The sequence below is a fragment of the Trichomonas vaginalis genome, chromosome IV (genome assembly GCF_026262505.1).
Source record: "Trichomonas vaginalis G3 chromosome IV, whole genome shotgun sequence".
Lineage (NCBI taxonomy): Eukaryota > Parabasalia > Trichomonadida > Trichomonadidae > Trichomonas > Trichomonas vaginalis.
The window spans coordinates 35,436,997-35,463,287 of NC_067206.1; the positions used below are offsets into that span (position 1 = coordinate 35,436,997).

Below are 26,291 nucleotides of genomic sequence, written 5' to 3' on the forward strand. Positions count from 1 at the left end.
TTTTATTGAATTCTGTATAAAATTCTGAGTAAAATGACAGATGTTTATATGACCCTTACTTGTCCGGTTTATAGGACCTCTCTCATATTCTATCTTGTCGTAAATAAAACTCACAGTCATGTATGTCCTCTAAACTTCATTTATACTAAACATCTTCGGGGCTAGAAGGCACGAAGTGCCTGGAAGCCCCACTACCTTTTTTTTTTTTTTTTTTTTTTTTTTTTTTAGTTCTATGACAAACTACCCCAAATCTAGAAATTATTTCATAACAAATCGAAAAAGAAGTGCTTTCACTCCAAATTACCATATTGATTATCTCATGCCTTGCCGAAGTGAAACAGCTATGCATGTAATACTAAAAGATGAAATTAATAGGTAGAGCCTGCTCATCAAATCGAAATTAACTATTATATGTATTATGTTATTCGATTCCATTATTGTTAAATAATTCTAAGAAGAATTCTGCCATTTTTGATGAATTTTGATTTGATTTCTGAACTTAAACAATGCCCGACTATTGATCATTTTATTGATTTTGCATCAAAATTGCTTAGAGAAGCAGGATTTCAACATTTATCTATAACAGATCCATGGGCTTCAATTCCAAATAAGTTTTTCGTGACTCAAGATTCTAAGAATATCGTAATAGTGAATCAAACTAATACAGATAAACAAATTGTATTCCAAACAGATTTTGGAAAGCCTTGCTTTATGCTTAAAACGAATAATGCAGATTTATCACGTGGTTTTAATATAGTCAGATGCGGGAAAGTTGCTTTAAATGGATTTTATGCATTAAAACTAGCAGGAAAAATATTATACAAAGACTCAAATCAAATTAAAACAAAATTATTCATCGGTGAGCAACCAATTGCATTTCTTCCAGATCCACAAAATGCTAATATCGATAGAGAGAACTACAATCCAGTAATTTCATTGGAAGATTCAGATGATGTAATAAATCCAGATCAATCCACTGCTATTTACAAATATATTTACAGATACACAGGCGTTAAGCAATCAGATATTATTGATTCAGAGCTTTACTTTATTGATTCCGATAATCCAATTGAATTTGGTCCAAATAAAGAATTCATTCGAGCATTTAGACTGAATGCATACAGTCATATATTATTCCTCCTTCATGAGACAATGAATGCTACACCAAAGACTCAATCAATCTTTACTTGTATATATGAAAATAAGGATTCTGAGGCTGACAATCCCTTCTTTAATAGTGTGTGCAACAAAATGAATATCAGTAAAGACGATAACATGGAATTCGTTAAACAGAACTTCATAAATGATGATGAAAATGTACCAAAATTTTCAATTGAGATATGTGATAAGATATCAGTGTATGCAACACAATCTATGTTAAGGAAAATTATGAGTGGTCAACGAACACACCCCTTATTACATTAAATGTTGTTTGATTTATTGAAATTTAAATTCCTTATTTTTATTTTTATAAATTAAAGTTCTTCTTGCAAAGAGGATATTCTAGAGTAGTATTAGATATTTTTCTAAAATTGTTTTGTGGTTTTTCCCAAAATTTTCTTCGATAAAGCATGCTTTAGGCAAAATGCGTGGCTTTAAAGATTATCATACACAGCGATTCTTTAAAAATGAATAATTTTTAGCAAAATATATTTACAACGACTTTTCAGTTTTTATTGTTATAGACCGAAAATAGATTTTTTCGGTTTTCTCTTCAAATAATTGAAAGAATGATACTATTATAGGTTTATTATATTATATTGGAATAAACAGAAATTCATCAAAAGTGACAGCTCTCAATTTTTTGACATTTGTAAATTCTAAATTGAATGAGAAAAATGAAATAATACTAAGCATAATACAATATTCTAGATTTAATTATAATTAGGAAAAGTTAGTTTTGAGAGTACTTTTCATAGGCATATAGAATGAAATCTTCTGAAAAATAATATCACATAAACTCATATTATTTTCTAATATATAACTATTTTATATAAAAATCAAATTCAATGATCTTAAAAGCGAAGGATAAACCTCAAAATTTACGAATATAATGAGTGGGAATATAATGCTTATCTATCATAAAACCATATGAAATATCAATTTTTGCTTTACGCCTAATTTTTGACGACAATTAGCAAAAAATGTTAAATGTTAACACTCAGTCCATTTGAATATGAAAAATAAAATTGACTTTGATTAAATGTTTTTATTTATCATGCAATTCTTCTTGCGACCAAAGATTTGAATAAAATTTCAAAAAATAAGATAGCTTAAAAAATAATATACGGTAGTGTTTACTAATAGATGAATAGTATATAAATTCTATTAAAATGGATTTGATCCAAAAAAATATATAAAATTTGATCATAAATAAAATCGTTTTAAATTACTTCTTCATTTAAATTATAACAATTATTTTTGGTTTTATATTTTTTTGGATCAAATCCATTTTAATAGAATTTATATACTATTCATCTATTAAAAAAAAAAAAAAAAAAAAGGTAGTGGGGCCTCCAGGCACTTCGTGCCCTCTAGCCCCTGAAGATGTTTAGTATACAATGAAGTATAAAATGAGGTTTTTTGGGTGAAGGGGGCTTCCCAGGCACTTCGTGCCTTCTAGCCCTAAAAATTTTTGAAAGTCGTTGTCGTTGACTTTTCGGTAGAGGACTCAAAATAGTATAACTATGTCCGGACAAGTAAGGGTCTATCGTCGCTACAGAAAAGTTACGGGCGTTCCAAGAAATATACTTTTGAGAAGCCTTCTCTGTCACTTTTCAGGGAAAAAACATTTTTATTAAATATAAAATGAATTTTACAAAACCACCGTTACCCTTCTTTGGAAATAAGAGTAGATGTAAAGATATTCTATTGAGAGAACTTAAGAAACTACCGAATGGTCTAACATTTGTAGATTTGTTCGGTGGAAGTTTCTATATATCCCATTTGTGCCATACTGTATTTCCTGACTCAAAGATTATATGCAATGACTTCGACAACTATATGAACCGTCTCAAACATATACCAGACACAAACAAAATATTGAAAGAGTTAAAAGAAAAGATACCTATAGGTAAGATGGAACGTATACCATTAGATAAGAAAAATACTGTCAGAGAGGTTTTGAAAAAAGCAGAGTATATTGACTGGGATAGTATATCTTCTAGACTATTGTATAGTGGTTCTATAAGAGTTCATGACATTGAAACACTTATGTCAAACGTTTTATATCTTAACTATACAAAGGTTTTCAAAGAGAACATAGAAAAATATACTGAGGGTATAGAGTTTGTGAGATGTCGTTGGACAGAGTTGTATGAAAAATATAAAACAAGGAAAATGTTTTCTTTATAGTAGACCCGCCGTTCTATAACACATGCGATTTTCAATACCAAGTAGACTGGACTTTGAGAGACTCTTTAGAAACTTTAGACGTTTTACATAACCATCCATGCTTTTACTTTACATCCGATAAAAGTGGTTTGGAAACCGTTATGAGATGGTTAGAGGACATACATGACTATGATTTTAGATACGATAAGATAGAATATGAGAGAGGTCCTATAAACCGGAAAAAGTGTCATAACAAAGAAATTTTATTGGTAAGTAAATGTGGTTTGAAATAGGACTACTTGTTTTAGGTTTTTTCCATTGTGTCATTTACTTATTTGACGTGGCAGAAAGATATAGAGAATATGAAGATGAACCAATGTCTGCAAATGTTCAGCATATGTACTCGTAAGAGATATTTTTATCTAATATTAAATGGACGCACAGAACTTAGCGAATGCACAGCAACCCGGACAACCAAACCCAGAGAATATTCCAAATGAAGTTAGAATACAAACTGCAATGGCAAACTATGGTCAAGTGCCAACAGATGTACAAATGCAAACTGCCATGTCAAATGACGCTGCGTTAGGCTTACCACCATGGTATGCAAATATGAGATGGAAAGAGTTTTATACAAACCCTGAAGTGGGATATAAACAACTCTATGCAGATGACGCGAACACAGGAGTTGACCCAGAGTATGTTTTCTACCAGAGGAGAAATAGAATGTATGAGCTCCAGTTAAAGAATGCAATGGAACTCAACAGGAAACGTAAGAGACTAGGCGGACATTAGATTTTTACATATAGTAAAATGGGTTTCTTTGGAAGAATAGGAAACTTCTTTCGAAATGTTGGAAGAGGTATATGGAATGGAATAAAATCTGTCGGAAGAGGAATTTGGAACGGAGTCAAAAATATTGGTAAAAGAGTAGGTCAGTTCGTTGGTATTATACCTAAAGACCCTGAACCAGAAGAACAAGCTCCTGTTATACAACAGCCTGAACCTGCACCACAGTCAAGTTGGCAACCAAATCCAACACCTCAACCGTATTAAAATTATATTTTTACCGTTCGATAGTAGTTGTATATGAGACTAAGTTCTAAGTAAAACGCATGGTATAATGGAACTATTCTCTTTCTTCCATCTGTTGTAAACCATACTTGAAAGTCTGAAATACTTCCACTCGGTGGTTCATATAGCTTTGTAGGTTTTTCGTAAAAGTCATTTGCCAAGCATAAAAAAGAGTTTTGTGCACCAGAAAATGAAGCATGAACTATAATAGCATCTTGGTCGAAAACATTTTCATATGTTCCATTAGGGTTTTCGACTTCATAAAAGTTCGGGTGTACTGGATATTCTGCAGGCTGATTTAACATCCTCAAAAACCTATACCATGCCAAGTTGTTATATTTTGTAGAAATATAAACGTCTTCTCCAAGGTCTTCTATTCTATTGATTTTAACAGTTGCATTTTTCCTGTCATATAAAATATCGAGATGGTACTCTCCTTCGTCAATGTTGTACTGTTTTGCATATTCGAGATAGATATCGTTTATTTTTTCTTGAAAAGCTTGAAGAGTTGTTTCTAAGTTTACAAGCAAATTCACTTGTAAAAGTTTTCCCTGTTCAAATTTCTCATACGTACGTTTTTCTTTGTTATAGTATCGAATTTCAAAACCGACCGTAAATGGGAAACCATGTATGGCTTCTGAAATGAACTTCATTCTACGAAAGCCAATAGCTTTTGTGACGGATGGGTCTCTTAACCATCTTAGTGGGTAGTCAAAACGATAGCCTTCATGCTTTACGGTCTCTGTCTCAAACTTTTGACCTACATTCGTAAAAAGTTCATCTAATGGTTTAGTTGTAGCAACTCTTGAATTTTCTTTTTCTATTGAAAGCATTTTTTATCTAGAATAAAAATGTCGAAAGAAACAGCGTCTATGAGAGAAATACAACACAACCGACAACTCATTGTACAAGCTCTAAATAAGAACACAACAAACTTTTCAAACTATTCTAAGATATCTGAGTCATTGAAAGAAGGAAACTTAAAACTGACGATAAACCCAATGACAGACGAGTTTCTGTTTCAAGACAGTAAGAACCATACTGTTTGTATAAATCCAACAAAAGGAACTTTAAACGAGAAACCTATAGATGAACTTCTTTTGAAGGCAGATATTGACAACAAAGCTGACAAAGAGTATGTTGACGATGAGTTAGCATATGTGGCTAGTGCGTTAGTGAAGAAGGCAGATAAGGAATATGTGGATGAAAAAGACAATGAAATTATAGAAAGGGTTGAATGGTACCATGAACGGACATCAAAGACTTTTAAATTTAAAGCTGATACAGGGTGGGTTTCAGGATGTTTAGACCTTAAAGCTGACAAGAACCATACACATACCATTGCAAATATTACAAACTTACAAGAAACCTTAAACAGGAAAAGTGACGTTGGACATACACATACCATTGCAAATATTACAAACTTACAAGAAACCTTAAACAGTAAAAGTGACGTTGGACATACACATAACTTCTTCTCAACTGTTGGTATAGAAAGTATTTTAGGAACGATTGAAGAAACTGGTGGGGGTGGATTATATTTTAAACCTCCTAACTTTCCAGAAGGTTTAACATCGGATAAAGACATTAGATGTAGAAATGTCTATGTCATGGAGGATGAAAACAAAGTTAAATTCACTGCTCAAGATTTATATGATAAAAAAGCTGACAAAACAGAGCTTCAAACGTTAAAGACAGAAATACTTCAAACACTATATCCTATAGGTTCTATTTACACGTCAATGAACTCTACCAGACCAGAAGTAGTACTTGGTCTCGGAACTTGGACTCAAATAGTCGACAGGTTTTTGTATTGTGCAAACTCTTCAAAGGAAACAGGTGGAAGTAAAACGATTTCAGGTGAAATTTACCTGCGCACAGTCACTACATAGATTTAAGTACAACTAACGCAGGTTGGCATAGCATAGATATTGGGATTGGTCAGCAATGACAAAAGGTAAAGGATATGATGTTAAAGACAACGTTAAGTTTGCTATAGATTGTTACTGGAGTAACACTGAGGGAGAGGAAACCATATACATCGCGTTTCAGGGTATACGCAAACAACGGGACAAAGTAAAGACTACATGCCACCTTACATGACAGTTTACGCATGGTATAGAAATGCTTAGTCGTCATTTTCAACTTCTTTAGCATATTCGTCAGGAGTTGTCTTATATTTGTTAGGAACTGTCTTTGAAAGTATACCACCTTGAACTTTGACAAGTTTGAAACGAGGTCTGACAATAGTAGTTTTATCTTCTGCTTGCAGTCTGTACATTTTGCCATGTTTGCCTAAAACTTCATAATATTCTCTTGTATACTTTCTTCTATTTTTACGAACACGAATGTGAGTACCTGTCGAGTTCCCATTGTTGTCATAGTCAATAGTATTTTCATATGGGTCGCGTTTAGGTATTTCTATTTTTACTTTGTCACCTTTCTGAAGTTTGAAGCCTGGCATTCTTTCTTGTTTGTCTCTTTTGACTAAACTATTAAATATATAGTCTTTCTCTAAGTCGGGTTGTTTTTCATTTCTTCGGGGGAGTGGTTTCCCAAACCTTTTTGTTTACGGTATTGTAAATATTTAAAACTTGTCTCATCTTTGCCATGGAGAAGTGTCTATACTTGTCGTCATATGACATTTCATTTGCTTCACCACCTTGTGGTTGGTTTAAGTCTCTTAAGATTTTTATACAACTGTCAATGACACCAAGAGCAGAATGGTTTTGGTCGACAATGAAATATTGGTTTACATTTTTTTGAACGCAGATAGTTTTTAATATCGTCTGATTTGAAAGAACTTTCACAGTCAGATGAAAGTTTTGTTGGATGGTATTTGTCAACGAATATTGTCAAAGCAGTTTTCACATCTAAAATATTTTTTGGACTGTAATGGTATGGCTTCACAGTATCTTGTGTTTTGACCGACAAAATATTAGCCAGTATGGTGGTCCATCTTCTCTATACCTCGGAAGTTTTTCCAAGATATCCATAAACCAAGCATTTGGTGTTGAACTAAAGATTTTTACCATGAGTGCTTTCTTTTGTCGTTAGAAACATAGGGGTCCTTGTTTGAATTCGTCATTTTTAACCCATAAGAATGGGTTTATTTGGCGCATTAGCAGGAGTCGCATCTAGATTTTTGCCCGCAGTGGGAACACTAGCCAGAGGTGCATTTGGAATTGGAAGGAAGATTTTGAGTACATTAGGTATACTGAAGAGAGAAAGCACAACCTATTATACAAACTGTACAGAAAGGTTGGAGTAGCACGAGATGCAGCAAATCTTATTCCAAAATCCTGAAACAAGAGAAAAGTTCAAGGATGGATGGACAATGTAGGAAGACCAGGAAACTACTATAACAAAGCAAATGACTACTATAACCAAGCAGGGCACTATATGGACCAAGGTGAAAGATTCTTTAACAGAGGATATAACCATGCACAACAGTGGGTAAACAACAACCAACCTCAACCACCTCAAACGTGGGGAATGTAAAATTTTTTACTGAGATGAAGAACAATACAGCATTGAGACAAATGGGTTAAGATGGATTTGTCGGCTTCCAGCAGTTACACCACCACGTGTTTGTCAAGTTCTTCCTATACCTCAGGAAGTTTTAGACCGACTTAAAAAACCTAACAACACAGTTGAAAACAAACCAAACTAAAATTTTTACTGAGATGAAATGACCGAAGAAGTTGAAACGGTAGATTTGACACCACAAACAAAAGTTCAGAACCATTGTCAAAACCTGTCAAAGAACTTACAGATGAAGAGAAAAATTCAATAATAGAAGGTGCCAGGTCGGGAAATACAAACTCTAACTACAAAGTCACTTTTCATAAAAATGGAACGGCAAGTATCTCAAAAAAGAAACAGACTCTCACAAATAAAATATTGAAGTCTGAAGGAACTTTCGAGACAACAGATGGAAAAGTTTACTTCACTGACCAACAGTTCATTATAGAACATCTCATTGACTTAGAGTCGAAATATTCTAAACTTTACAACAAACACAAAAAGTTGAAAGGAAAACAGAAACAAATGGCATATGACATTTATGAAGATGTTGACGACACAACTGTTCCAGCAAGTGAGGTAAAGTCAGAGGAACCGAAAAGTGACGAAAAACCAATAGAAGAAGAAAAACCAAAAACTGAAGATAAACCAAAACCAAAGTTTAGTCTGGAGACTAAACCAAGTCAACCTTCATTAGCTGGTATGGGTTGGCGTCAAAGACTTATGGCAGCCGGTGGTTATGTAAAGTAAAGAAAAAACATTTTTTTATTTTTATAAAAATGCCCCCGTATAGAATGGATAGAAGGTCTGCTAGAATAAAAGCAGAGTTAGAAAGATATGGTTGGAGAGTTTCAAAGAAGTTTAAATATAGGAAGGGAAGACCCATAAAAGTCTATGACAAATTGTCTGGTCTTCGCTACGAAATGGACATAGAAACAGCACGCGCAAATTATCCAAACAGATTAGAGAGGTTAGAAGAAGAACGTCTTATGGACATGCCTTTCGATGTTAATGAACCTCAAGTTGAAGGACACGACGGCTTTGCCAGGTTCTACTGGAAACATGACGAACAATTGCATCCTTTGAGACGGAAAAAAGGAAAAGGTGAAGACGCACATGCTCCCATGGAAAGAACAAGATATGCATATGAGAAGTACCGTGAAGTTAGAAGTAAAATTACATCTGGTCGAACCTTTACAGTAAATTTTGACGAAGGAAAGAACAAAGAAGGCTTCATGGGAGTACTTGCTGCAATTCAAGACGGAAATAAGAAAGGATACAATCTCAGACTAACCGTAACAGATTTAGATGGTCATATATACTATGCACATGGCAATGTCACAACAGCTGCACAACTTCTTGACGCTTTCAAGACTACAAAGAGAGAACAAATGTTTGACTCCGACTCAGATATTTTGAATGCAATTGAAGGAATTGCAAGCGTGAAGTTCGAATGGTATCAACCCAACCCTCAAGCAGTCAGACAACATGCTGGATACTTCCCGTTCAGAAATAAGTCTGACATTAACCTGACAAGGTATGGAATTTACAATTCAATTGAAACAATTGTCAACGAACCTTGCATTCTCACATGTCTCAGGAACTCCGGTCTTGTTACAGATGAGAAAATGAAGTATCTTGAGTCATGTGTGAAGACAAGGTACATTCTCAGAAGTCAATTGGCTAAAGTTGCACCGTTGGCAAATGTGAATATCCGAGTCAACATTCCGACTGAGAAAGGTTCTTCACATGACGACTATGTTGTTGACTTCAAATTGCCATGGTTGAAGATTGTAATTGTCCACAACCACTTCATGTTGAACGAAAGTCTTACAAACCCATTGTTCGGAAAAGGCAAGTGCAACATTGTCAGAGCTGTTAACATTCTTTTCGAGAAAGGTTTGTTGGAACCAATTCCAGATGACAAGCTGACAGAAACTTTTGTACCAAAAGACGAAACAAACTTTTCATTGTTGGTAAGACCAAAAGTTGTTCCGGACAAAGTTATAGCACAAAAGAAGTACACAGTTCCACAAGGAGTTGGATTGTTCGGATACCAACCTGAACCAGAAGAACTTCCAATGAGGTTGCAAGAACTTCAAGATGCTATAAACAAACTTCCATTGAGAAATCCAATCGACGTCAAATTGTATTGGAGAGCATCAGAGTTAGGTCAGAAGGTTTTATATGAAACAGGTTGCTTTGACGATGTTTATGAGATAACAGGAGAAGTTTCTCAGAAGATAAGAGACTCACTTGAATTTCCACAAACTGGGCCGATAGGTTGCGACAAGTTCGACTCAAACGAAAAAATATACTATGTCGACCTTAACGCTGCGTACATGAGGTTCGTCCAATATATTCCAACTGGAATTCCAAACGAAAATGGTGAGTTCCCGGGAAGGAACTATACAGTTGGAAAAGTCATACAACAAATGTATGATATTAGGAAAGCTTCAAACCCCAAACTTGCAATGACACTCAAATTGCTTATGAATTCGACATGGGGATATTCCATTAAAAAACCTCAAAAGATGAAGAGTAAACACTATGAGAAGGTCGACAACTTTGTTGAAAGGTTTTCTCCTTTTGTTTTGAAATACGAGTTCACCGAAGGTCAAAATGGCTTAGTAACCACAGTAAAACCTATTGTCGAACATTGGTCTTACCCTCAGTTCGCAAAGGCAGTCCTTGACAACTACAACAAATTCTTCTCAGAGGTTAAATCCAAAGTGAAGGTATACTATGAGAACATCGACGCACTCATGACGAACGAAGAAGGATACAACAAACTCATTGAAATGGGAATGGTCGGTGAAAAGATGGGCCTTTTTAAGCTAGACAAGGTATTTTCCGAAGTTCATGTAATATCGAAAAGGAAGTACTGGGCCATACTTGAAGACGGCACAGAAATAAAACATTGCATGAAATAAAACATTGCATACCATTTTAAAACGTTTTTAAAACAGTATATTTTTACATATATAAAATGCTTCAGGTTGAAAAACAAAGAACAAAAGTAGCAGATACAAAACCGTTAGACTATATCTTTACAAATGCTGGTAGGACTATATCAGATGAAGAAATTTTATCCCAAACATACAGGGTTGACTATCCAATTCGTTGGCTTCAAAGTCCTTCAGATGCAAAGGCAATAGGATTTAGAAGAGTTTTGTTTTCAAATAGAACTAATGCATTCATGTTCGCAGTATATTTTCATGGCCAGTATAAAGGCTCTGATGGTCTAATAGAAAAATTTGACGAAATGAAAATCTTTACAATTCGTTCAGACGAAAGTCTTGAAAAAACTCTAAATGACTTTCAAACTCAAATAAACAAATACTACTGGGAATTTCAAGAAAAATACCACTCTTTACTAAATGGAACATACTATCTGAAGCTAGAATACGACAAGATGAACTCCACAGTTTCATTTCAAAAGATTGAAATTAACCCTCCAAGAGATACAGAGTTTTTATATTGGGGAGTAGACAAACGTTCTTGGGCGCAATTTCTTCGGTTACTAAACCAGAACGAACCATTACCACCAGATGGTCCATTTAAATTTATACTTCCACCAGCAGATTTGACAGTTTATAGAAACGTGTTTGACCCTCAAAATGTCATGTGTCATGCAAGTTTCAGTTCAAGCAACAACAGTTTTCTTTGTATTGGTAAGGACTTTTATGACTTTGCTTCTAAATTCTACGAACCACCTAGTAACAGTTTCTCTGACTTTCAAGTTTGGTTCACAACAAACGGTGTGCAGCATATTATACCATTGTACTATGACTTTTATCTCGAATTGTCTTTCATATACAACTACGGAAAAGTGCTGAAAAAGTATTGAAAAATATATTTTAGGGTAGATGGTTTTAGGTGTCACCAGGTCCCCAGGTCCCCAGGTAATTTTAACTTCTCTGAAAAAGTGTGACAACATGACATTTAGACAACAACACAGGAAATAAACTTCATCGTCAATGTTTTGTCATGAATTTCATCGTAAATGTTTTGTCAAGACTTCTTCATCGTATTCTTTCACCCGTTGAATTTTGTATAAAAAGCACCCGCCGGAATTCCGGCGGGTGGTATATTCTTCACGAAATGCTTGTTTTGAGGTTAAGCCACAAACGAATGTCCGACGGTTAAGCCACAAACGAATGTCCGACGGTTAAGCCACAAACGAATGTCCGACGTCCCACCAAAAAATATTTTTTATTTTTATTGTAAGAACAGTATGACAGTCGAAGCAAAAACGTTCACGAACAAATCTAATGGCGAAACATTCACAAAAGGCACTTACAACGGTATTGAAGTCTTACGTAGAGACAAGGATGGTTATATAAATGTAACAAAGATATGTCAGCAGTTTAGGAAAGACTTTAGAAGGTTGTTGGAAAATAAGTCCTGGGAAGAGTATTTTAAGGCATTTTGTGAAGAATATACCAACCCGCGGAATTCCGCGGGTTGCTTTTTATACAATGTTAATGCAGGAATTCCCGATGAAATCAAACAGGTTAGAGGAACGTATGCAGACCCAAGACTCGTAAACTATATAGCAATGTGGGCTTCTCCAAAATATTGCATAGCAGTTGGAAAAATTCTGGACTCCATAGACAAGAAAGTTCATGAGAAATTAGATGAAGAAGAACTTGAAGATACAGTAGAGAATGCAAAACCTTTGTTCGAAGAAGAAGTTAGAAAAATGCATGAAAAACAAATAGAACATGAACATGAGATATGTTCTGGTTATAGAGACTCTCCATACGAACTAGACCAATGGGAACAAGAAGATTTAAAGAGAGAATTTAGAGAATATGAACTCGCTAAAGTTTCATTAGAAGCTGCAGAAGAGAGGTTAAAAGTTTGGGGTCTTTTTGTACAAAAATATTGTGAGTAAATGAACCATTTTTTTATTGAATTCGGCAAAAATATATTTTAGGTTAGATGGTTTTTAGGTGTCACTACGTCACCAGGTCACTCGGTTAAACGAACTTCTCTGAAAAAGTGTGACAACATGACATTTTGACAACAACACAGGAAATAAACTTCTTTGTAAATGTTTTGTATAAAAAGCACCCCGCGGAATTCCGCGGGGTGGTATATTCTTCACAAAATGCTTGTTTTGCCATGATTTCATCGTAAATGTTTTGTATAAAAAACACCCGCCGGAATTCCGCGGGTTGGTATATTCTTCACAAAATGCTTGTTTTGCCATGATTTCATCGTAAATGTTTTGTATAAAAAGCACCCGCCGGAATTCCGCGGGGTGGTATATTCTTCACGAAATGCTTGTTTTGAGGTCGAGCCATTTTTGGCTCCACCTGTTTTTTCAACCAAAACTCATTTTACTCAGCAAAAATATATTTTAGGTGAAGTGGTGAGATCTCACCTGTTTTTTCACCTCTTTTCTCACCCGTTGAATTTTCATGAATTTTCCCGAAAATAAAAAGTTAGTTTTTTTAAAAAAATATTTTTTATTTTTATTGTAAGAACATGTTAGCAACAACAGCACCAAACTCGTTAGTCATGAACCCAACTTCAATGTTAGTAGAGATGAAAAGCTTCATTCCTTCTTCATATACTTTCGAAACAGAAATCCAGAAGATAAAGCAAGAACTTCTCCAAGGAGATTTAGACTGTAGTGCGAAAGATGAAACAAATGAAGAATATCTTTATGAAATGCAGGATATTATTGACCATCTACCTAAACTTCCTGAAATACAACAACAAAAGCTCACTATTCCTGAATTCGATGAAATAGAAGTCAAAGCAACTGACTCAGTAGAAACCAAGAAGTTCATACGTAAGGTAAACTATGAGTTTCTTGGATTTCATTGCAACCACAAAGTCATGGACAAAGACTGCGATATGGTATATAAGAACATCTCTGACATATACAAATCTGAAGAATTTAAGACCTACGACAACTTTGTTTCGTTAGTTGCAAAATGTGTATGGCAGATAAGAGATAAAGATAGAAGAGGTAAAGTATGGAACCAACAGATAAAACCAGCAACCTTTGAGTTAAAGAAAACCATTGACGCCTTAGTTGTTTTAGCAGGTAAGGTTTCAGAATATAACGCAAAAATGAACCCACAATGTTCAAAATGTAAAGCAGCAATGAGGAAATATAACTACTCCGTCAAAGAGATAGAACGTATGCGAAACGACTATGCTGACTTAAAGGAAGAAGCAGAGAAACCAGCAGAAGATAAAATGGACATGTTGACATTTCTGAACAAAAACTATCCAACTGCTGACGATTTCCTTCTTTCAGATGTCAAGAAGAAATATAAAGAAACCTTCGGCATTGTTAAAACATTCGATATCCTCAGCGAAGAAATAGAAGCTACAAAACTGTTTAGGATTTCAAATATACATCGTACAATTCATGTAAAACGCTTGTGAAAAAGAGGTGAGAAAAGAGGTGAGAAAACAGGTGAGATCTCACCTCTTCACCTAAAATATATTTTTATTGAATTCTGAGTAAAATGACATATGGAACACGTACTTTTTCAGTAAGGACATATGGGGTGAGAAAAGAGGTGAGAAAACGGGTGAGATCTCACCTCTTCACCTAAAATATATTTTTGCCTGATTTACACTCATTGACGATGAAATTCATGACAAAACATTTACGATGAAGTATATTTCCTGTGTTGTTGTCAAAATGTCATGTTGTCACACTTTTTCAGAGAAGTTCATTTGACCGAGGGACCGAGGGACCTGGTTCGCCTAAAATATATTTTTGCTGAAAAAAATGACCAAATTTCATGAATTTCCTCATATGTTTGCGTCCCGCGGAAAACCGAGGATAGAGATTCCGTACGAAAATCGTAAAAAAAACTCATGAAAATCGTGAAAAAATGCTACCCCGACTTTTCTCGGTCTTGCATAAAACTCATGAAAATCGTGAAAAATTGCGACCCGAGGAAAACCGCGGGTCGAGATTCCGTACGAAAACAGTGAAAAAAACTCTATGAAAACAGTGAAAAAATGCGACCCCGACTTTTACAGGGGTCGCCTAAAACTCATGAAAATCGTAAAAAAATGCGAGTACGTTAAAAACCGTAGTCGCCTAAAACTCATGAAAATCGTAAAAAATTGCGAGTACGGAAAAAACCGTAGTCGCCTAAAACTCATGAAAATCGTAAAAAAACTCTATGAAAACAGTGAAAAAATGCTACCCCGACTTTTCTCGGTCTTGCATAAAACTCATGAAAATCGTAAAAAACTCTATGAAATCATATCTTTTATACAAGATAGAAAAATAGAGTTAGTTTTTATTTTTTTTTATTTTTTTATTTTGTATGTAAGAACAGGAAATGACAAGCACTGAGTTTGAAACAGTTAAAAAGATAGACAATGAGACCAAAGTGGTTAGAATAGGTGATTTAAACGTAAGATACTCAAAGAAATACAAAAAATATTCTTTGTCAGACATTTTAACACTATCTGAAAAGAAAACATCCCACGACTGGGTTAGAAATGCTTCAACTCAGAAAATTTTGACAAAAAATCCTGAGCTTATGATATCAGTAAGATTCTATGGAACAAGAGCATATCTTATAGACAAAAGTCTTATACCAGTAGTTTTGTTCTGGATTGACCCAGTTGTTGGATATAATTTCATAACATATGGTTCATTCGATACTGAACGTTGCAGTGAAGGCTTACTTTACATCGTTCAGAAACCGAAGGACTTCAATACAAAGAGATATAAGATAGGAAGAACATTTAATATAACTCAAAGATATGACAGTATAGTCAATAGAGTTAAGGTTGCGTTTGTTAACGATATGAGAGCTGCTGAAACAGAACTACTTGAAAAGTTTGAGAAAATGTATGGTGCTCCCACGAAAGGTAAAGAAACGTTTGAAGTAGATGAGATAGCTAAAGCTATAAAATTATTTGACGAAGTTGCTGAAAAATACATGTAAAGCGTTTATTTTTGGTCTTTTATACAAGATAGAAAATAACGCTAATTTTATTTTTTTTTATTTTTTTATTTTGTATGTAAGAACAGAAATGTCAACAACAGAGAACACAACAACTGCTATCGTTCATGAAGCCATAAGTGAAGAATACGAGTGGGTTCAGTTTAACAAACAGTTACGTCTCATTCGTTCGGTCAAAGATGACATGTACCAAATGCAAAGTATTTTGACAGCATGTTTTGCTCCAGATACTAAGAAACCACAAGACTGGTTTAGGAACCAAAGCACACAAGAACTTTTGAGTGAAATTTCTCTAGACCGAGAATTCTCGGTCTTGCATAAAACACATGAAAATCGTGAAAAATTGCCAAATGGTTTGAGAGGTTGGTATGTACATAGACTTCTTGTAAATAATGTGGCACAATGGGCTTCAGCTCGCTATTCATGGTATGTTTGTAAACTTCTTGACGAACTTCACAGACAAGAACGCGAAGAGCTAGAGAACAAGCTTGAATCCAAAGACAAAAACATACAGAAAAGAATACCACGTTCGGTACCAAAAGGAAAGGAAAAGAACTATAAGTATATGATTTACACTGAAGAGATGGAAAATGAAGAAGACAGAGATATGGTTATGTTGCATTTAGTCAGAAGAAACAACAAAAGCTTTTACGACCTTGCTAAGATTTACAAATCTGACAGAAATTGGTTCTATCGCGAAAACTTACCGATTTCAATGACACCGAATGAAGATGTTAAACAGATAGTTCAAGATACGTTACCTCAAACACACTATGATATGAAAGGTTGTACAATACTTACATTCAAAGAAGATTTGCCGCTACTGAAGGAAAAGATAACAGAGTATTTTGACAACTTCAAAGAAGAAGAGTAAATGAACCATTTATTTTTCAAGCTTGACACCAAAGATGGCTCAGGTAGCTCTAGATGGTAAATTGTCTTGTCCGAGTCCTTCTGGCATTCCGAGTCCTTCCTTCTGGCAGGAAAAGTTTTTCCTTCCAACAGGAAAAGTTTTTCTTTCCGACAGGAAAAGTTTTTCTTTCCGACAGGAAAAGTCCTTCCTTCCAACAGGAAAAAATTTTCCTTCCGACAGGAAAAATTTTTCTTTCCGACAGGAAAAATTTTTCCAGTTGTCCGTCCGTAAACCATTCAAATTTTCGAAAATTGAGAACTTTTTGGCCGACCTTCAGGAAAAATTTTTCTTTCCGACAGGAAAAATTTTTCTTTCCGACAGGAAAAGTTTTTCTTTCCGACAGGAAAAGTTTTTCTTTCCGACAGGAAAAGTTTTTCTTTCCGACAGGAAAAGTCCTTCCTTCCGACAGGACACAAACGAATGTCCGACGTACCACCAACCGAGTCCATTCCAAAGCCAGAAGAACCGAAAGCTGCAGCACCACAACAGACTAAGACTAAAACACTTACATTTTTACGCTTGACTTTTTACAATTTGAACTTTGTTTGCGTAGATATGAATTCTGAAAGAAGTATGAGGGTCTTGTATGACTTTGTACTTCTCCCATAGTTCATGTCTGTCAAACTTACCTGCCATGGACTCTTTCATAAGTTCCATGAAATCGTCTTCGGACAATCCGGGGAAAAGTATAATATCAGTAAGTATTCTCTTTACATCCTTACTTAAACTCTTTGCTGTCTGTACACAAATGACAACTGAAATGTTAAAGTGTCTGAGCTTCTTAAGAATTCGACACATGTCTTGTTCTCTGTTCTTTAACAAAGGATGAGAAGCAAAGTCATCTAAGATAAGAAGACATCTATGAGGGTAAGTCTTCCAATCGTAAGATTGCAATTTCTTCGAAATGTATTCTATCTCTTTCTGTTTGTTTCTGAAGTGTTTCTTCTCTAATATTCTCTGCATTTCCTCATTTGGGTCTTTAAACTTAGAATTGACATACTCATTTATAGCATTGTACTTCAAAACTCTTCTTTGGTACTTCTTTATCCAATCTAACAACTCAGAGTCTTTTATACATACTAACTTAGACTTCTTTATAATATCTTTGAACGAATTGACGGTTTGGTCAAATTGACCAGAAGTCGAACAAATAACAACTAACTCATAGAATGGGTTCTTCTCATCTAGTTCTTGTTGTTGTGCAGCCATTTTAAGATAAGTGAAAGTCTTACCCGACCCAGGTGGTGCAATTAGACCTGTTATACCATTCTGAGCAAATAAGAACTTTTCATGTATAGGCTTTATCTGAGCATTTTCTAACTTCCTCTTGTTCTTGTTTAAAACATTCTCAAATTTCTTGTCAATGTCAGCAAACTTTTTTTCTAACATATTTTTAGAAAAATTAAAATTTTTATCTTTTAGAAAATGTCTAGCGATTTCGCTATCTATATTCGAGACAAACTTTTTGACAGCAAAACATCTGTCGACCATAAAATCTTACATAGTGTAAACAAGAAAGGTGAATTTGTTCTAAAGTTCTGTTTCTGGGAATATGACAAGAACCATAAAACATTACAAAGAGCAGTCTTAAAATTTGTCAATGACAGACTTGTTGACAGAGATGACGCCGATTGGAAAGATGAAGTCCAACAAAAGTTCTTAGAATGCAAAGAAGACACATGCGCTGTTCTTGAAGATGAAATAGAAAACAGAATAGATGAGCTATTAAAGGACAAAGAACTTTTACATAGATATGGTTCTGAGAAGTTTGACATAACTCCACCAGAAAAGAAGAAGAGAGAAAAGAAAGAAAAGAAAGTAGAAGAAGAGAAGAAAGAACCAGAGCCAGAGAAGGGGAGATATGACATGTAAAAATAAAATTTTATTTTTAGAACATTTCTGGGTCAATGTCAATGTTCTCTTCCTCTTTAGGAGCAAACACCGGCTTAGACTCTAAAATCTTTTTACCCAATTTACCTTGAACTTCAACTATCTTAGACTCATAATATTCATAGTCGTCTGCTTTCTTTGGTTCATAAGGTATAACAAGTTTGTATGCTTTGCCTTCTTTAAGGTTTGAGAACCTTCTGTCAAAACTTTCTTTGACTGTTAACAAACCTTCTATGTCTAAGTCTTCAAATTTCGCACCATTTTTAGTCACAATAGCAAACTTAACTGGTTCGATGTTCCAAACTTTGTCAAATGTAGACTTTTCAAAATGGTAGAAGTAAACATTCAAATATGTGAATGGGTCTATTTCTTCTTTAAGTCCTGACATGTACTTGTTGACTGAGATGAATTTCGTCATCTTTTCTATCGGATAAAAAAATATTTTTTTTTAAAATTTACTCAGAAAAATTTTTCTTTGTATATACACCATTCTGTACGTCTAAAAGACTTTTGACATTTGCCAAGAATGTTCGTTTAGACGCTGTCATATAACCATACTCTTGACAATACTGTTTATACGAATCGTACAATGACCTTTCATCTAAACACTCAAAGTCGTTTCATCTATGAACAGTTCATATACACTCTTGTTTGCTTCTAACAATGTTTGTCTCTCTTCGGTATGTGGAATTTGTCTTGGATTGAACTTAGAAATATCTAATGTCATGAAATATGAGAACAAGTGGTTGTAAAAGTCAGATGTCAAAGTTTCTGCTAAGTCGTCAAAATATTCTGTATCTTGCATATGAGCTTCTGACGTTCTGACAACTACATATCTTCTGTCAGAACTTTCTAACTTCATCGGAACGGCGTTGTTTGAAACCATGACGAAGTTTGCAACATTTTCACAAACTCTTTGGTCTTTATATTTTCTTTCAACAACTCCAACTTTGTCTGTTATAAGACTCTTCAAAGCATCTGAGTTTAAAACCTTTGTTGTATCTATACTTTGAAGTTCGTTACATACTATAAGTTTCATATTCTCTATTGAAGAGTTAAATTTACCGCAGATGTTTTCTAAGTTTGTCATATTCGGGTTCGAATAGCCCTCTAACAGTTTGCATAAGATATCTGTAAAGAAAGTGTTCTTACCTGTTCCTTGTTTTCCAATTATGATGAGAGCAGTTTCATTTTTAGCACTTGGATGTTGTAAGATGTTTGCAAACCAACATAAGATATACTCATAGACTCTTTCGTTTCCATTGCATATAATTTCTTTGACATGGTCTAACCAAGCTTCTATAACATTTTCTTTCCATTCTACTTGTTCGTATTTATATCCAGTGAAGATAGAATAGAAGTTTGGAGATGGTGTATAGAACTTTATACCACGAACTGAAAAATCTTCTAACTTTGACAATAAGATATCCCAAGCATCTAACATCTTCATTCCAACTTGTACGACTTTTATTTTCTTAAGTTTCTGTTTACATTCTTGTTCTGAAACTATTGTCGCTTTAGGTTTGTTAAAGACTACATCCCATTCTTTCATAACATAACATTCTGGGGCAGAGTCGACGTAAATGACTAAACGTTTCAAATTCTCGACTGCTTTGTTATAGTCTCGAAATGGACACATATTTCTGAAGGCTTGGAAGTCATAAAAATCTGAAACGTCTATTCTGTACATTTTTTTATAAAAATAAAAAAAAATATTTTTTTTATTCTTGAGCTATTTGTTGTTCTTGAGCTATTTGTTGCATTTGTTGTTCTTGAGCTATTTGTTGTTGAAGTTGTTCTTGTAGTACAATACTTTCACCAGTTGCATCTTCCAATTCGAAACTTTCTGCCGTCATTGACAAATACATAGGACATAAAAGTTTTACAGGAACAAAGTTTGCGTCAACTAAGGTTAAGTTTATGTTTGCTAAAGTGTTTGAGTTTACTAAAGCTGAAAACTCTGCATTCGAATGAACAATAGGCAAACCAGCAGAGAAAGTGTTGTTTATACGCATGAGTATCTTTTGGTCATAGTAGTTTCTGTCGACATTCGAATAGCACTTTGAACCTAAGTTTGAAACAATATATAAAATAGGTGTACTTAAAGTCAATGGAACAGACAAACCTTGTATGACACCTTTTCCTGTTATAGGAAACTGTTGGTAGTAAAAACCAGATATAAGTTTTGTATTATAGCTCATATCGTTTATACTAAACTCAGTCGGACATCCAAACATAATGAAACCTGCTCTAGTTGCAGCACATGTTACATCCGTCCTTAAAGTATTAAATAAGTCAACAAAACCTGTTGGTGGTATATCTGAGTAAGTATCTTCAAAGGAGTATTTTTTACCATTCACAACAACAAAGTCTTCTGGTGTCAAAAGAGCAAAACAGGCTTTAGTCGTCATCGTGTTTAAGGTCAGTTTACAATATCGTCCTTGAGGACTTTGTAAGTTTGTTGTTATAGAATTATATGACTCAGGGTTTTTAGTCGTAATAGTATAAACCACTATGTCTTCTGCCATTTACATATATTTAAAAGTTTTTCTGAAAGTGGAGAAGAACTTCATCTAAACTTTCACATGGCGTTTCTTGAAGTTCTCTGTCTAAGAAGTTCAAATATTTTGTAAAGACATAGAACTTTCCTTTGTCTACACGAACAAACAAAACAGGGTCTTTCATATCGTTCAAAAGTGTGTAAAGTCCTTTACATGAAATAAAGTCTATATTGTTTTTCTTCAAACATCTTTCAAGAAGTTTTGACATTTTTACTTAGCAAACAAACTTTAATGAAATGTTGTGGTCGTCAAATATTTTTATGACGTCTGGGAAACTATATTTTAAGTTCAACGTTTCACCTCCTTTCATAACGTATATCTTGTCAATGACATTGTATGAAACACCACAGCAAGCAATGTCGGGTTCTATTTCTTTGATGTTTATATCGTCTGCCTCTGTCAAAAGTTTCAATAGTTCTTTCAAAACTTCATGAGGTGCAATGACATATGAGTTCACTTTTACAGGGTTGTGTTCGACCAAGTTTAACATTATACCCAAAGCTTGACAAATCTTCTCCTGAGTTTTAAGTTTGTCTTTAAGTTGTTGGTAGTCGTTTCGAATATCTGCAACAGAACTTAAGTCTCTGCTAACTTCAGGATATGTTGGTTGTTCTTTTACAGGAACTATTGTTATACCATCTTCGTCTTCGTATGGTTTCCCCACTTCAACATCTCTGTCTTTGACATTGACAACAACACTTTGACTGTTTGTTTGAGTTGGTGAATTTAACTTCACATCTGCCATCGCCATTAAACCTTTTGAAACACTTACGCTTCTATTTTTCGGAAATGACATTTTACTTAGAATAAAAAGATGGGTATTTGAGTATCTCTTCGAATTGAAGCAGAACAAAGTTTACACACACAAACAATACAAGTTCATTGACAGAGTAGTTCTTTACACAAACAATGGAAAATGTTATAGAATAGCAGTCTTTGCTGAACCAAAATATTTTCATAAAGCAAAGAAAGTTGGTATAACCGAGATGGTGAAAGTTCTTGAAGCAGACAAAAATATAACAACAAAACTGACCGATATTTCTAAAGGAAGTTTTTAATACAATATTATATCAAAACTGGCGTACTGTCAATATTTGACGGAGAGAAGTCAGTTCAAGAACAACTTACTGACCTGCTGCCAAAATCTGCTCGATGGAAGCTGTCGTTATACCAATCTGAGGAGCCCCAGCAGGTTTCATCGAACGAATCTTCAAAAGAGCATCTTCCGTGAAAAGTGCTATTGGTTTTGTAAACTTCTTTGCTTTCAATTCATCTGGACCGTCTCTGTCACCAGTATATTGTATTTGAACTGTACCAACAGTTGAAATACCACCCATAAAGTCTTCTGAGTCAGCAAATGGAATGCCAAGCCAAAAGTTTGAACGGTCTCCATTTGTATATTGAGTGTTTTGACCTCCTGTATGAGTCCATACTTTCACATATGGCATAATAGAACTTTGCATTTCAGGGTTAATGGTTGTTGTGAAGTTGTTGTTAAAGTTCATAGCATCTAATGTCAAGTTGTATGACCTCATATCCTCAACTGTGGAATATTCTTCTCTTGGATAATATTTGCCATCTATGTTTATATGATATTTAATACCAGGGTTGTAGAAACAAGAATAGTCATTTATAGTTCGTCTGAACAGTACAAACATAGTATCTGCATGTTTCATTGCAGTTGTTAAAGCAATATCTGTTCTTGCACCTGGGTCAGCACTTTGGTTTCCAACTTCACCTGCAAAGTCTTTGACAGATATTTGGTGTATAGGGAACATAAGTGGAACTGCAATATATTTGGCAGCTAAAGCATTTGAAATATCTGGGTCCAACATATAGACTGCAAGTCTGCTTTCTATTCTCTTGCATTCAAACTTTTCGCATGTGAACTTAACTGGGTCCCAAGCAGTTCCAGCAGCATTGAAATAATAGTTTACTTCAGTGTTGAGGTTTGAGAAACCAAAGTCTAAGTCAACTTTGTCTTTGCAAAATTCGGCGAATGACGTTTGATTTGCTCCCTTTACGTCTGTAAGAGTGAATGGGTCTTGTGTTGGTGCAATGACTAAGTTATTTTTGCTTGGAGTAAGTTCGATAGAAATTTTTCCTGCCCAGTTTGGCAAGTATCTTAAAAACCTGAAGATGAGGAAAGATGACAAAGGAACTCTAAGTTTCAGTTTTACTTTGGTTACTGCTGCTGCAGTTTGTCCAGAAAGGTTAACATAAACTCCTGGAACGTTAGGGTCAAGTCTTCTTATTTTCTCAATAGTTGCATACTGGTCTGTTTGTTCTCTAGCTTGTGGTTGTACTGAGTTTCTCAAAGCGAACCATTCATAGTTTGCCCATGTTACTGTTTGAACTAAGTCAGAGTTAGAATATATCTTATATCCCATGAAAACTTCTGGAGCATATTGGTATCCGACATAGAAAATTCCATTGCAACCTTTCTTGTCAGACAACTTGGCAGAAGGTTTTATTTCAATGTCTTGTTCCACGTATAAGAAAGAGTTGTCAATAGAAATAATATGAAACCTGTCGCAAGCAATATCTACTGTTGTTGAAGAACCTTCACCAAACTCACCTACGTTTCCATAAGAAACAGCAGTTGTATATTCGTAAGTTCCAGGAACTATTTCTGACCTTCTAATGGCATTGTCGCATTCGTTATACCATTCGGAAACATTTCCATTCATAGCATCCAAAACTGTTGGCGTTATATTCTGAGCGGCGTACATTTCATATGGGTAAAAATATAGAATAGTTGGATTTATTTGTCATAATAGAACCCAGTGGACCAAGCTTTACTTTCTTCCTGACTGAGTTTTTAACTCTTCTTTTTCCTTCATTGCCACTACTTTCACTAGATGAAGTTACTTCTTCACTACTTTCACTTTGTTCTACTCTTCTCTTCTTCTTTGGTGTCGCTTTTGGTAACTTGCCCTCTGCTTCAAGTTGTTGCATCTTTGCCTCATGTTCATCTAGTATGTTGCAAATTTTCCATGCCCTTTTTGCCTTTTGGCTCTGGTCGCCCATCTCAGGTAACCTATATCCTAGAAAGAGTTTGTCATAGTTTGTATTTGAGTCTTCGCGTATTGTTTGCATGACTCTGTCCTGAGTTTCCGGTTCAAGCTCTTCAAACAGAGCTTGTCCATATGGAATATGCTCGTTTCCAAATATATGTTTTTGTAGCCATTCTGGTTTTCTTTCCATGTTACCAACAATATCTTTTGTGAATGGGAAAGCTTTTACCCAATCTTTCAGTCTTGCGTCGTTTATTTCTGTAGTTGGTTTTATTTTGTCAAGGAACATGTTTTTCAATACTAACATTTCATTTGGTACTGTCCATTTGAGTTTTCTTAAATATTCATCCCTTCTCAGTTCATCGTCTGCAAAGTAAGTTTTTATGACATTTTGTAAACTTTCATTTGCAAGGTCATGTACAATAGGTTCTCTTCCTTCTCTCTCCCTAACTTTCTTTCTAAACTCTTCACCAAATATACCATCTCTATGGTTCTGTGTAGTTCTTTGAGATAAATGTTCTAGAACGTCAGGTGTTATATTTCCATCAGCCATGTTCATTTCATACTGGTCCAAAATATCTGCATGTTTCATATCTTTCAATGGCATTAAAGCCGCGCTTAAAATACCAGCTATATCTGGTTCACCATTGACTTCCATTGCGTCTACAACTTCTTGGAATTGAGGTTGTAAGTTTATGAACCACCTATCCGGGTTAGCTTTATGACCCCATCTCATTGTAGTTCCATCGTCTGCAGAAACAAAAGTAGGTTTGTTTCCATCTTGGTTAGGTTCTGAATGAACTTTAAACAATGTTTCATTTCTATATGTTTTCTTGAAATTTAACCTTTTATTTTCACCGAGTTCATCCGAAGATTGAACGTTAAATGCTCGTAAGTAAAAAGGGTTGTTGTATTTGTGTACATTTTCTTTCAGTACTTCCATTCTATGCTGAATATTTTCATCTGGTGTTGGAGTCTTTTGTATGTCGGCGAACATTTTTCGATATTCTTCTACTATGTCAGCCGAATTTTTTTTAGACTCTTGGAAATATTCCATATTCTCCGCATACTCTTGTTGAGGGTCAAGATTTTTCGGCTGTTCCAAATCTTCATCTAGTTCTGTGAAGTTAGTTTCCAAAGGAGTGACTTGTTCGTTTCCTTCAGGCTCTTCTAGCTTTTGTTGCTGAACTATTTCATCCATGTCTGGTTGTATCTGAACTATTTCTTCCTGTGGAGTTTCTTGTACCTCATCTCGTGACATTTCATATATTCCGAGACGGTTTTTAGCAAATTCCCTATTTAAGTCATCCGCATTCATAAACCTTTCTTCTTTCGTTCCGTCTCTATTTTTTACGCGTTTTATGAAGAGAGTTGAATCGTCATTTAGCTCTGACATCAAATATCTCGGAGTAAATTCATCCATGTCATTTGGATGATATGCTATTAAATCATATCCCTTAGCGAGCTTGTATTTTCCAGGTTTGAGATTATATTCGATTTGGTGCTGAGTCATAAAGCTAAATAGGTTCGGGTCAATATTTCCTTCCTTGAACTTTCTAATAGCTTCTTTATATCTGTCACTAAAGTCAATAGTATCTGGGTAACCATATTTTTCCTTAAGCATTTTTAAGATTTCTTGGTTTCCTTGTTCTCTACTTCTTTTATGTCCTTGCTCTGTTTGTGGTTGTTGTGCTGGTTGTGGAGGTGGTTGTTGTGCTGGTTGTGGAGGTGGTTGTTGTGTTGGTTTTGGTGCATGCCTGTGTCTGTGTCCATGTGACGATGTAAATGTTTTAGGTAGTCCTGGTGCAGGTGCTTCTCTTGGAGGGTTTGGTGGTATATAAGTTCCACTAGCTAGTATATAAGTTCCACCAGCTGGTATATAAGTTCCACCAGCTGGCACATATGTTCCATCTGCAGCGTAATGTCCTACCTGACTTTTCGTTTTTAAGAAAGCATTTACTAGGTCTGTTTTGGTCTGTTGTAACTCTTTTTCTTGACTTTTCACAACAGTTGCTCT

At 34.9% G+C, this 26,291-nt stretch overlaps 17 protein-coding genes and 4 pseudogenes across 21 annotated transcripts, besides 3 other annotated features; 12 read left to right on the forward strand and 9 right to left on the reverse strand.

Moving 5' to 3' along the window:
• Window positions 1-188: 188 nt before the first annotated feature.
• Window positions 189-1,570, forward strand: TVAGG3_0226460 (aspartyl aminopeptidase family; the record flags this gene model as incomplete). Its single annotated transcript, XM_001299133.1, has 1 exon — window positions 475-1,425. The coding sequence occupies one exon, from the start codon at window positions 475-477 to the stop codon at window positions 1,423-1,425; it is 951 nt and encodes a 316-aa protein (XP_001299134.1).
• Window positions 1,571-1,764: 194 nt separating this feature from the next.
• Window positions 1,765-1,800: a mobile genetic element.
• Window positions 1,765-1,800: a terminal%2Cinverted (terminal inverted repeat of Banshee-A3 transposon ID:TVAGG3_0226470).
• Window positions 1,801-2,808: 1,008 nt separating this feature from the next.
• On the forward strand, window positions 2,809-3,641 carry TVAGG3_0226480 (annotated as a pseudogene). The gene has a single exon. A coding segment is annotated over exon 1 (833 nt).
• Window positions 3,642-3,765: 124 nt separating this feature from the next.
• Window positions 3,766-4,117, forward strand: TVAGG3_0226490 (uncharacterized protein; the record flags this gene model as incomplete). The annotated part of the gene is made up of 1 exon (XM_051227182.1): window positions 3,766-4,117. A coding segment is annotated over one exon (352 nt), but the record flags the coding sequence as incomplete, so codon positions are not given.
• A 29-nt stretch (window positions 4,118-4,146) lies between these two features.
• TVAGG3_0226500 (serine threonine-protein phosphatase family) lies at window positions 4,147-4,389 on the forward strand (the record flags this gene model as incomplete). The annotated part of the gene is made up of 1 exon (XM_051227183.1): window positions 4,147-4,389. The coding sequence occupies one exon, from the start codon at window positions 4,147-4,149 to the stop codon at window positions 4,387-4,389; it is 243 nt and encodes an 80-aa protein (XP_051112169.1).
• A 374-nt stretch (window positions 4,390-4,763) lies between these two features.
• On the reverse strand, window positions 4,764-5,240 carry TVAGG3_0226510 (uncharacterized protein; the record flags this gene model as incomplete). The annotated part of the gene is made up of 1 exon (XM_051227184.1): window positions 4,764-5,240. A coding segment is annotated over one exon (477 nt), but the record flags the coding sequence as incomplete, so codon positions are not given.
• A 276-nt stretch (window positions 5,241-5,516) lies between these two features.
• Window positions 5,517-25,067: a mobile genetic element.
• Window positions 6,536-6,871, reverse strand: TVAGG3_0226530 (uncharacterized protein; the record flags this gene model as incomplete). Its single annotated transcript, XM_051227185.1, has 1 exon — window positions 6,536-6,871. One exon carries the CDS (start codon window positions 6,869-6,871, stop codon window positions 6,536-6,538), a length of 336 nt encoding a protein of 111 aa, XP_051112171.1.
• On the forward strand, window positions 8,099-8,682 carry TVAGG3_0226540 (annotated as a pseudogene). The gene has a single exon. A coding segment is annotated over exon 1 (584 nt).
• On the forward strand, window positions 8,727-10,865 carry TVAGG3_0226550 (DNA/RNA polymerases family; the record flags this gene model as incomplete). Its single annotated transcript, XM_051227186.1, has 1 exon — window positions 8,727-10,865. One exon carries the CDS (start codon window positions 8,727-8,729, stop codon window positions 10,863-10,865), a length of 2,139 nt encoding a protein of 712 aa, XP_051112172.1.
• Window positions 10,922-11,532, forward strand: TVAGG3_0226560 (uncharacterized protein; the record flags this gene model as incomplete). The annotated part of the gene is made up of 1 exon (XM_051227187.1): window positions 10,922-11,532. A coding segment is annotated over one exon (611 nt), but the record flags the coding sequence as incomplete, so codon positions are not given.
• Window positions 12,170-12,832, forward strand: TVAGG3_0226570 (uncharacterized protein; the record flags this gene model as incomplete). The annotated part of the gene is made up of 1 exon (XM_051227188.1): window positions 12,170-12,832. One exon carries the CDS (start codon window positions 12,170-12,172, stop codon window positions 12,830-12,832), a length of 663 nt encoding a protein of 220 aa, XP_051112174.1.
• Window positions 13,429-14,343, forward strand: TVAGG3_0226580 (organellar and viral DNA polymerase type B; the record flags this gene model as incomplete). Its single annotated transcript, XM_051227189.1, has 1 exon — window positions 13,429-14,343. One exon carries the CDS (start codon window positions 13,429-13,431, stop codon window positions 14,341-14,343), a length of 915 nt encoding a protein of 304 aa, XP_051112175.1.
• On the forward strand, window positions 15,494-15,875 carry TVAGG3_0226590 (annotated as a pseudogene). Its single transcript has one exon. A coding segment is annotated over exon 1 (382 nt).
• TVAGG3_0226600 (KilA, N-terminal/APSES-type HTH, DNA-binding family) lies at window positions 16,108-16,767 on the forward strand (the record flags this gene model as incomplete). Its single annotated transcript, XM_001291184.2, has 1 exon — window positions 16,108-16,767. A coding segment is annotated over one exon (660 nt), but the record flags the coding sequence as incomplete, so codon positions are not given.
• Window positions 17,826-18,195, reverse strand: TVAGG3_0226610 (P-loop containing nucleoside triphosphate hydrolases family; the record flags this gene model as incomplete). The annotated part of the gene is made up of 1 exon (XM_001299550.2): window positions 17,826-18,195. A coding segment is annotated over one exon (370 nt), but the record flags the coding sequence as incomplete, so codon positions are not given.
• On the forward strand, window positions 18,232-18,678 carry TVAGG3_0226620 (uncharacterized protein; the record flags this gene model as incomplete). The annotated part of the gene is made up of 1 exon (XM_051227190.1): window positions 18,232-18,678. One exon carries the CDS (start codon window positions 18,232-18,234, stop codon window positions 18,676-18,678), a length of 447 nt encoding a protein of 148 aa, XP_051112176.1.
• Window positions 18,695-19,114, reverse strand: TVAGG3_0226630 (protein of unknown function, DUF4108 family; the record flags this gene model as incomplete). Its single annotated transcript, XM_051227191.1, has 1 exon — window positions 18,695-19,114. One exon carries the CDS (start codon window positions 19,112-19,114, stop codon window positions 18,695-18,697), a length of 420 nt encoding a protein of 139 aa, XP_051112177.1.
• Window positions 19,152-20,386, reverse strand: TVAGG3_0226640 (annotated as a pseudogene). Its single transcript has one exon. A coding segment is annotated over exon 1 (1,235 nt).
• On the reverse strand, window positions 20,418-21,107 carry TVAGG3_0226650 (uncharacterized protein; the record flags this gene model as incomplete). The annotated part of the gene is made up of 1 exon (XM_051227192.1): window positions 20,418-21,107. One exon carries the CDS (start codon window positions 21,105-21,107, stop codon window positions 20,418-20,420), a length of 690 nt encoding a protein of 229 aa, XP_051112178.1.
• Window positions 21,472-22,008, reverse strand: TVAGG3_0226660 (protein of unknown function, DUF4106 family; the record flags this gene model as incomplete). The annotated part of the gene is made up of 1 exon (XM_051227193.1): window positions 21,472-22,008. One exon carries the CDS (start codon window positions 22,006-22,008, stop codon window positions 21,472-21,474), a length of 537 nt encoding a protein of 178 aa, XP_051112179.1.
• Window positions 22,537-23,092, reverse strand: TVAGG3_0226670 (protein of unknown function, DUF4106 family; the record flags this gene model as incomplete). Its single annotated transcript, XM_051227194.1, has 1 exon — window positions 22,537-23,092. A coding segment is annotated over one exon (556 nt), but the record flags the coding sequence as incomplete, so codon positions are not given.
• TVAGG3_0226680 (uncharacterized protein) lies at window positions 23,509-23,989 on the reverse strand (the record flags this gene model as incomplete). The annotated part of the gene is made up of 1 exon (XM_051227195.1): window positions 23,509-23,989. A coding segment is annotated over one exon (481 nt), but the record flags the coding sequence as incomplete, so codon positions are not given.
• Window positions 25,068-26,291: the final 1,224 nt, after the last annotated feature.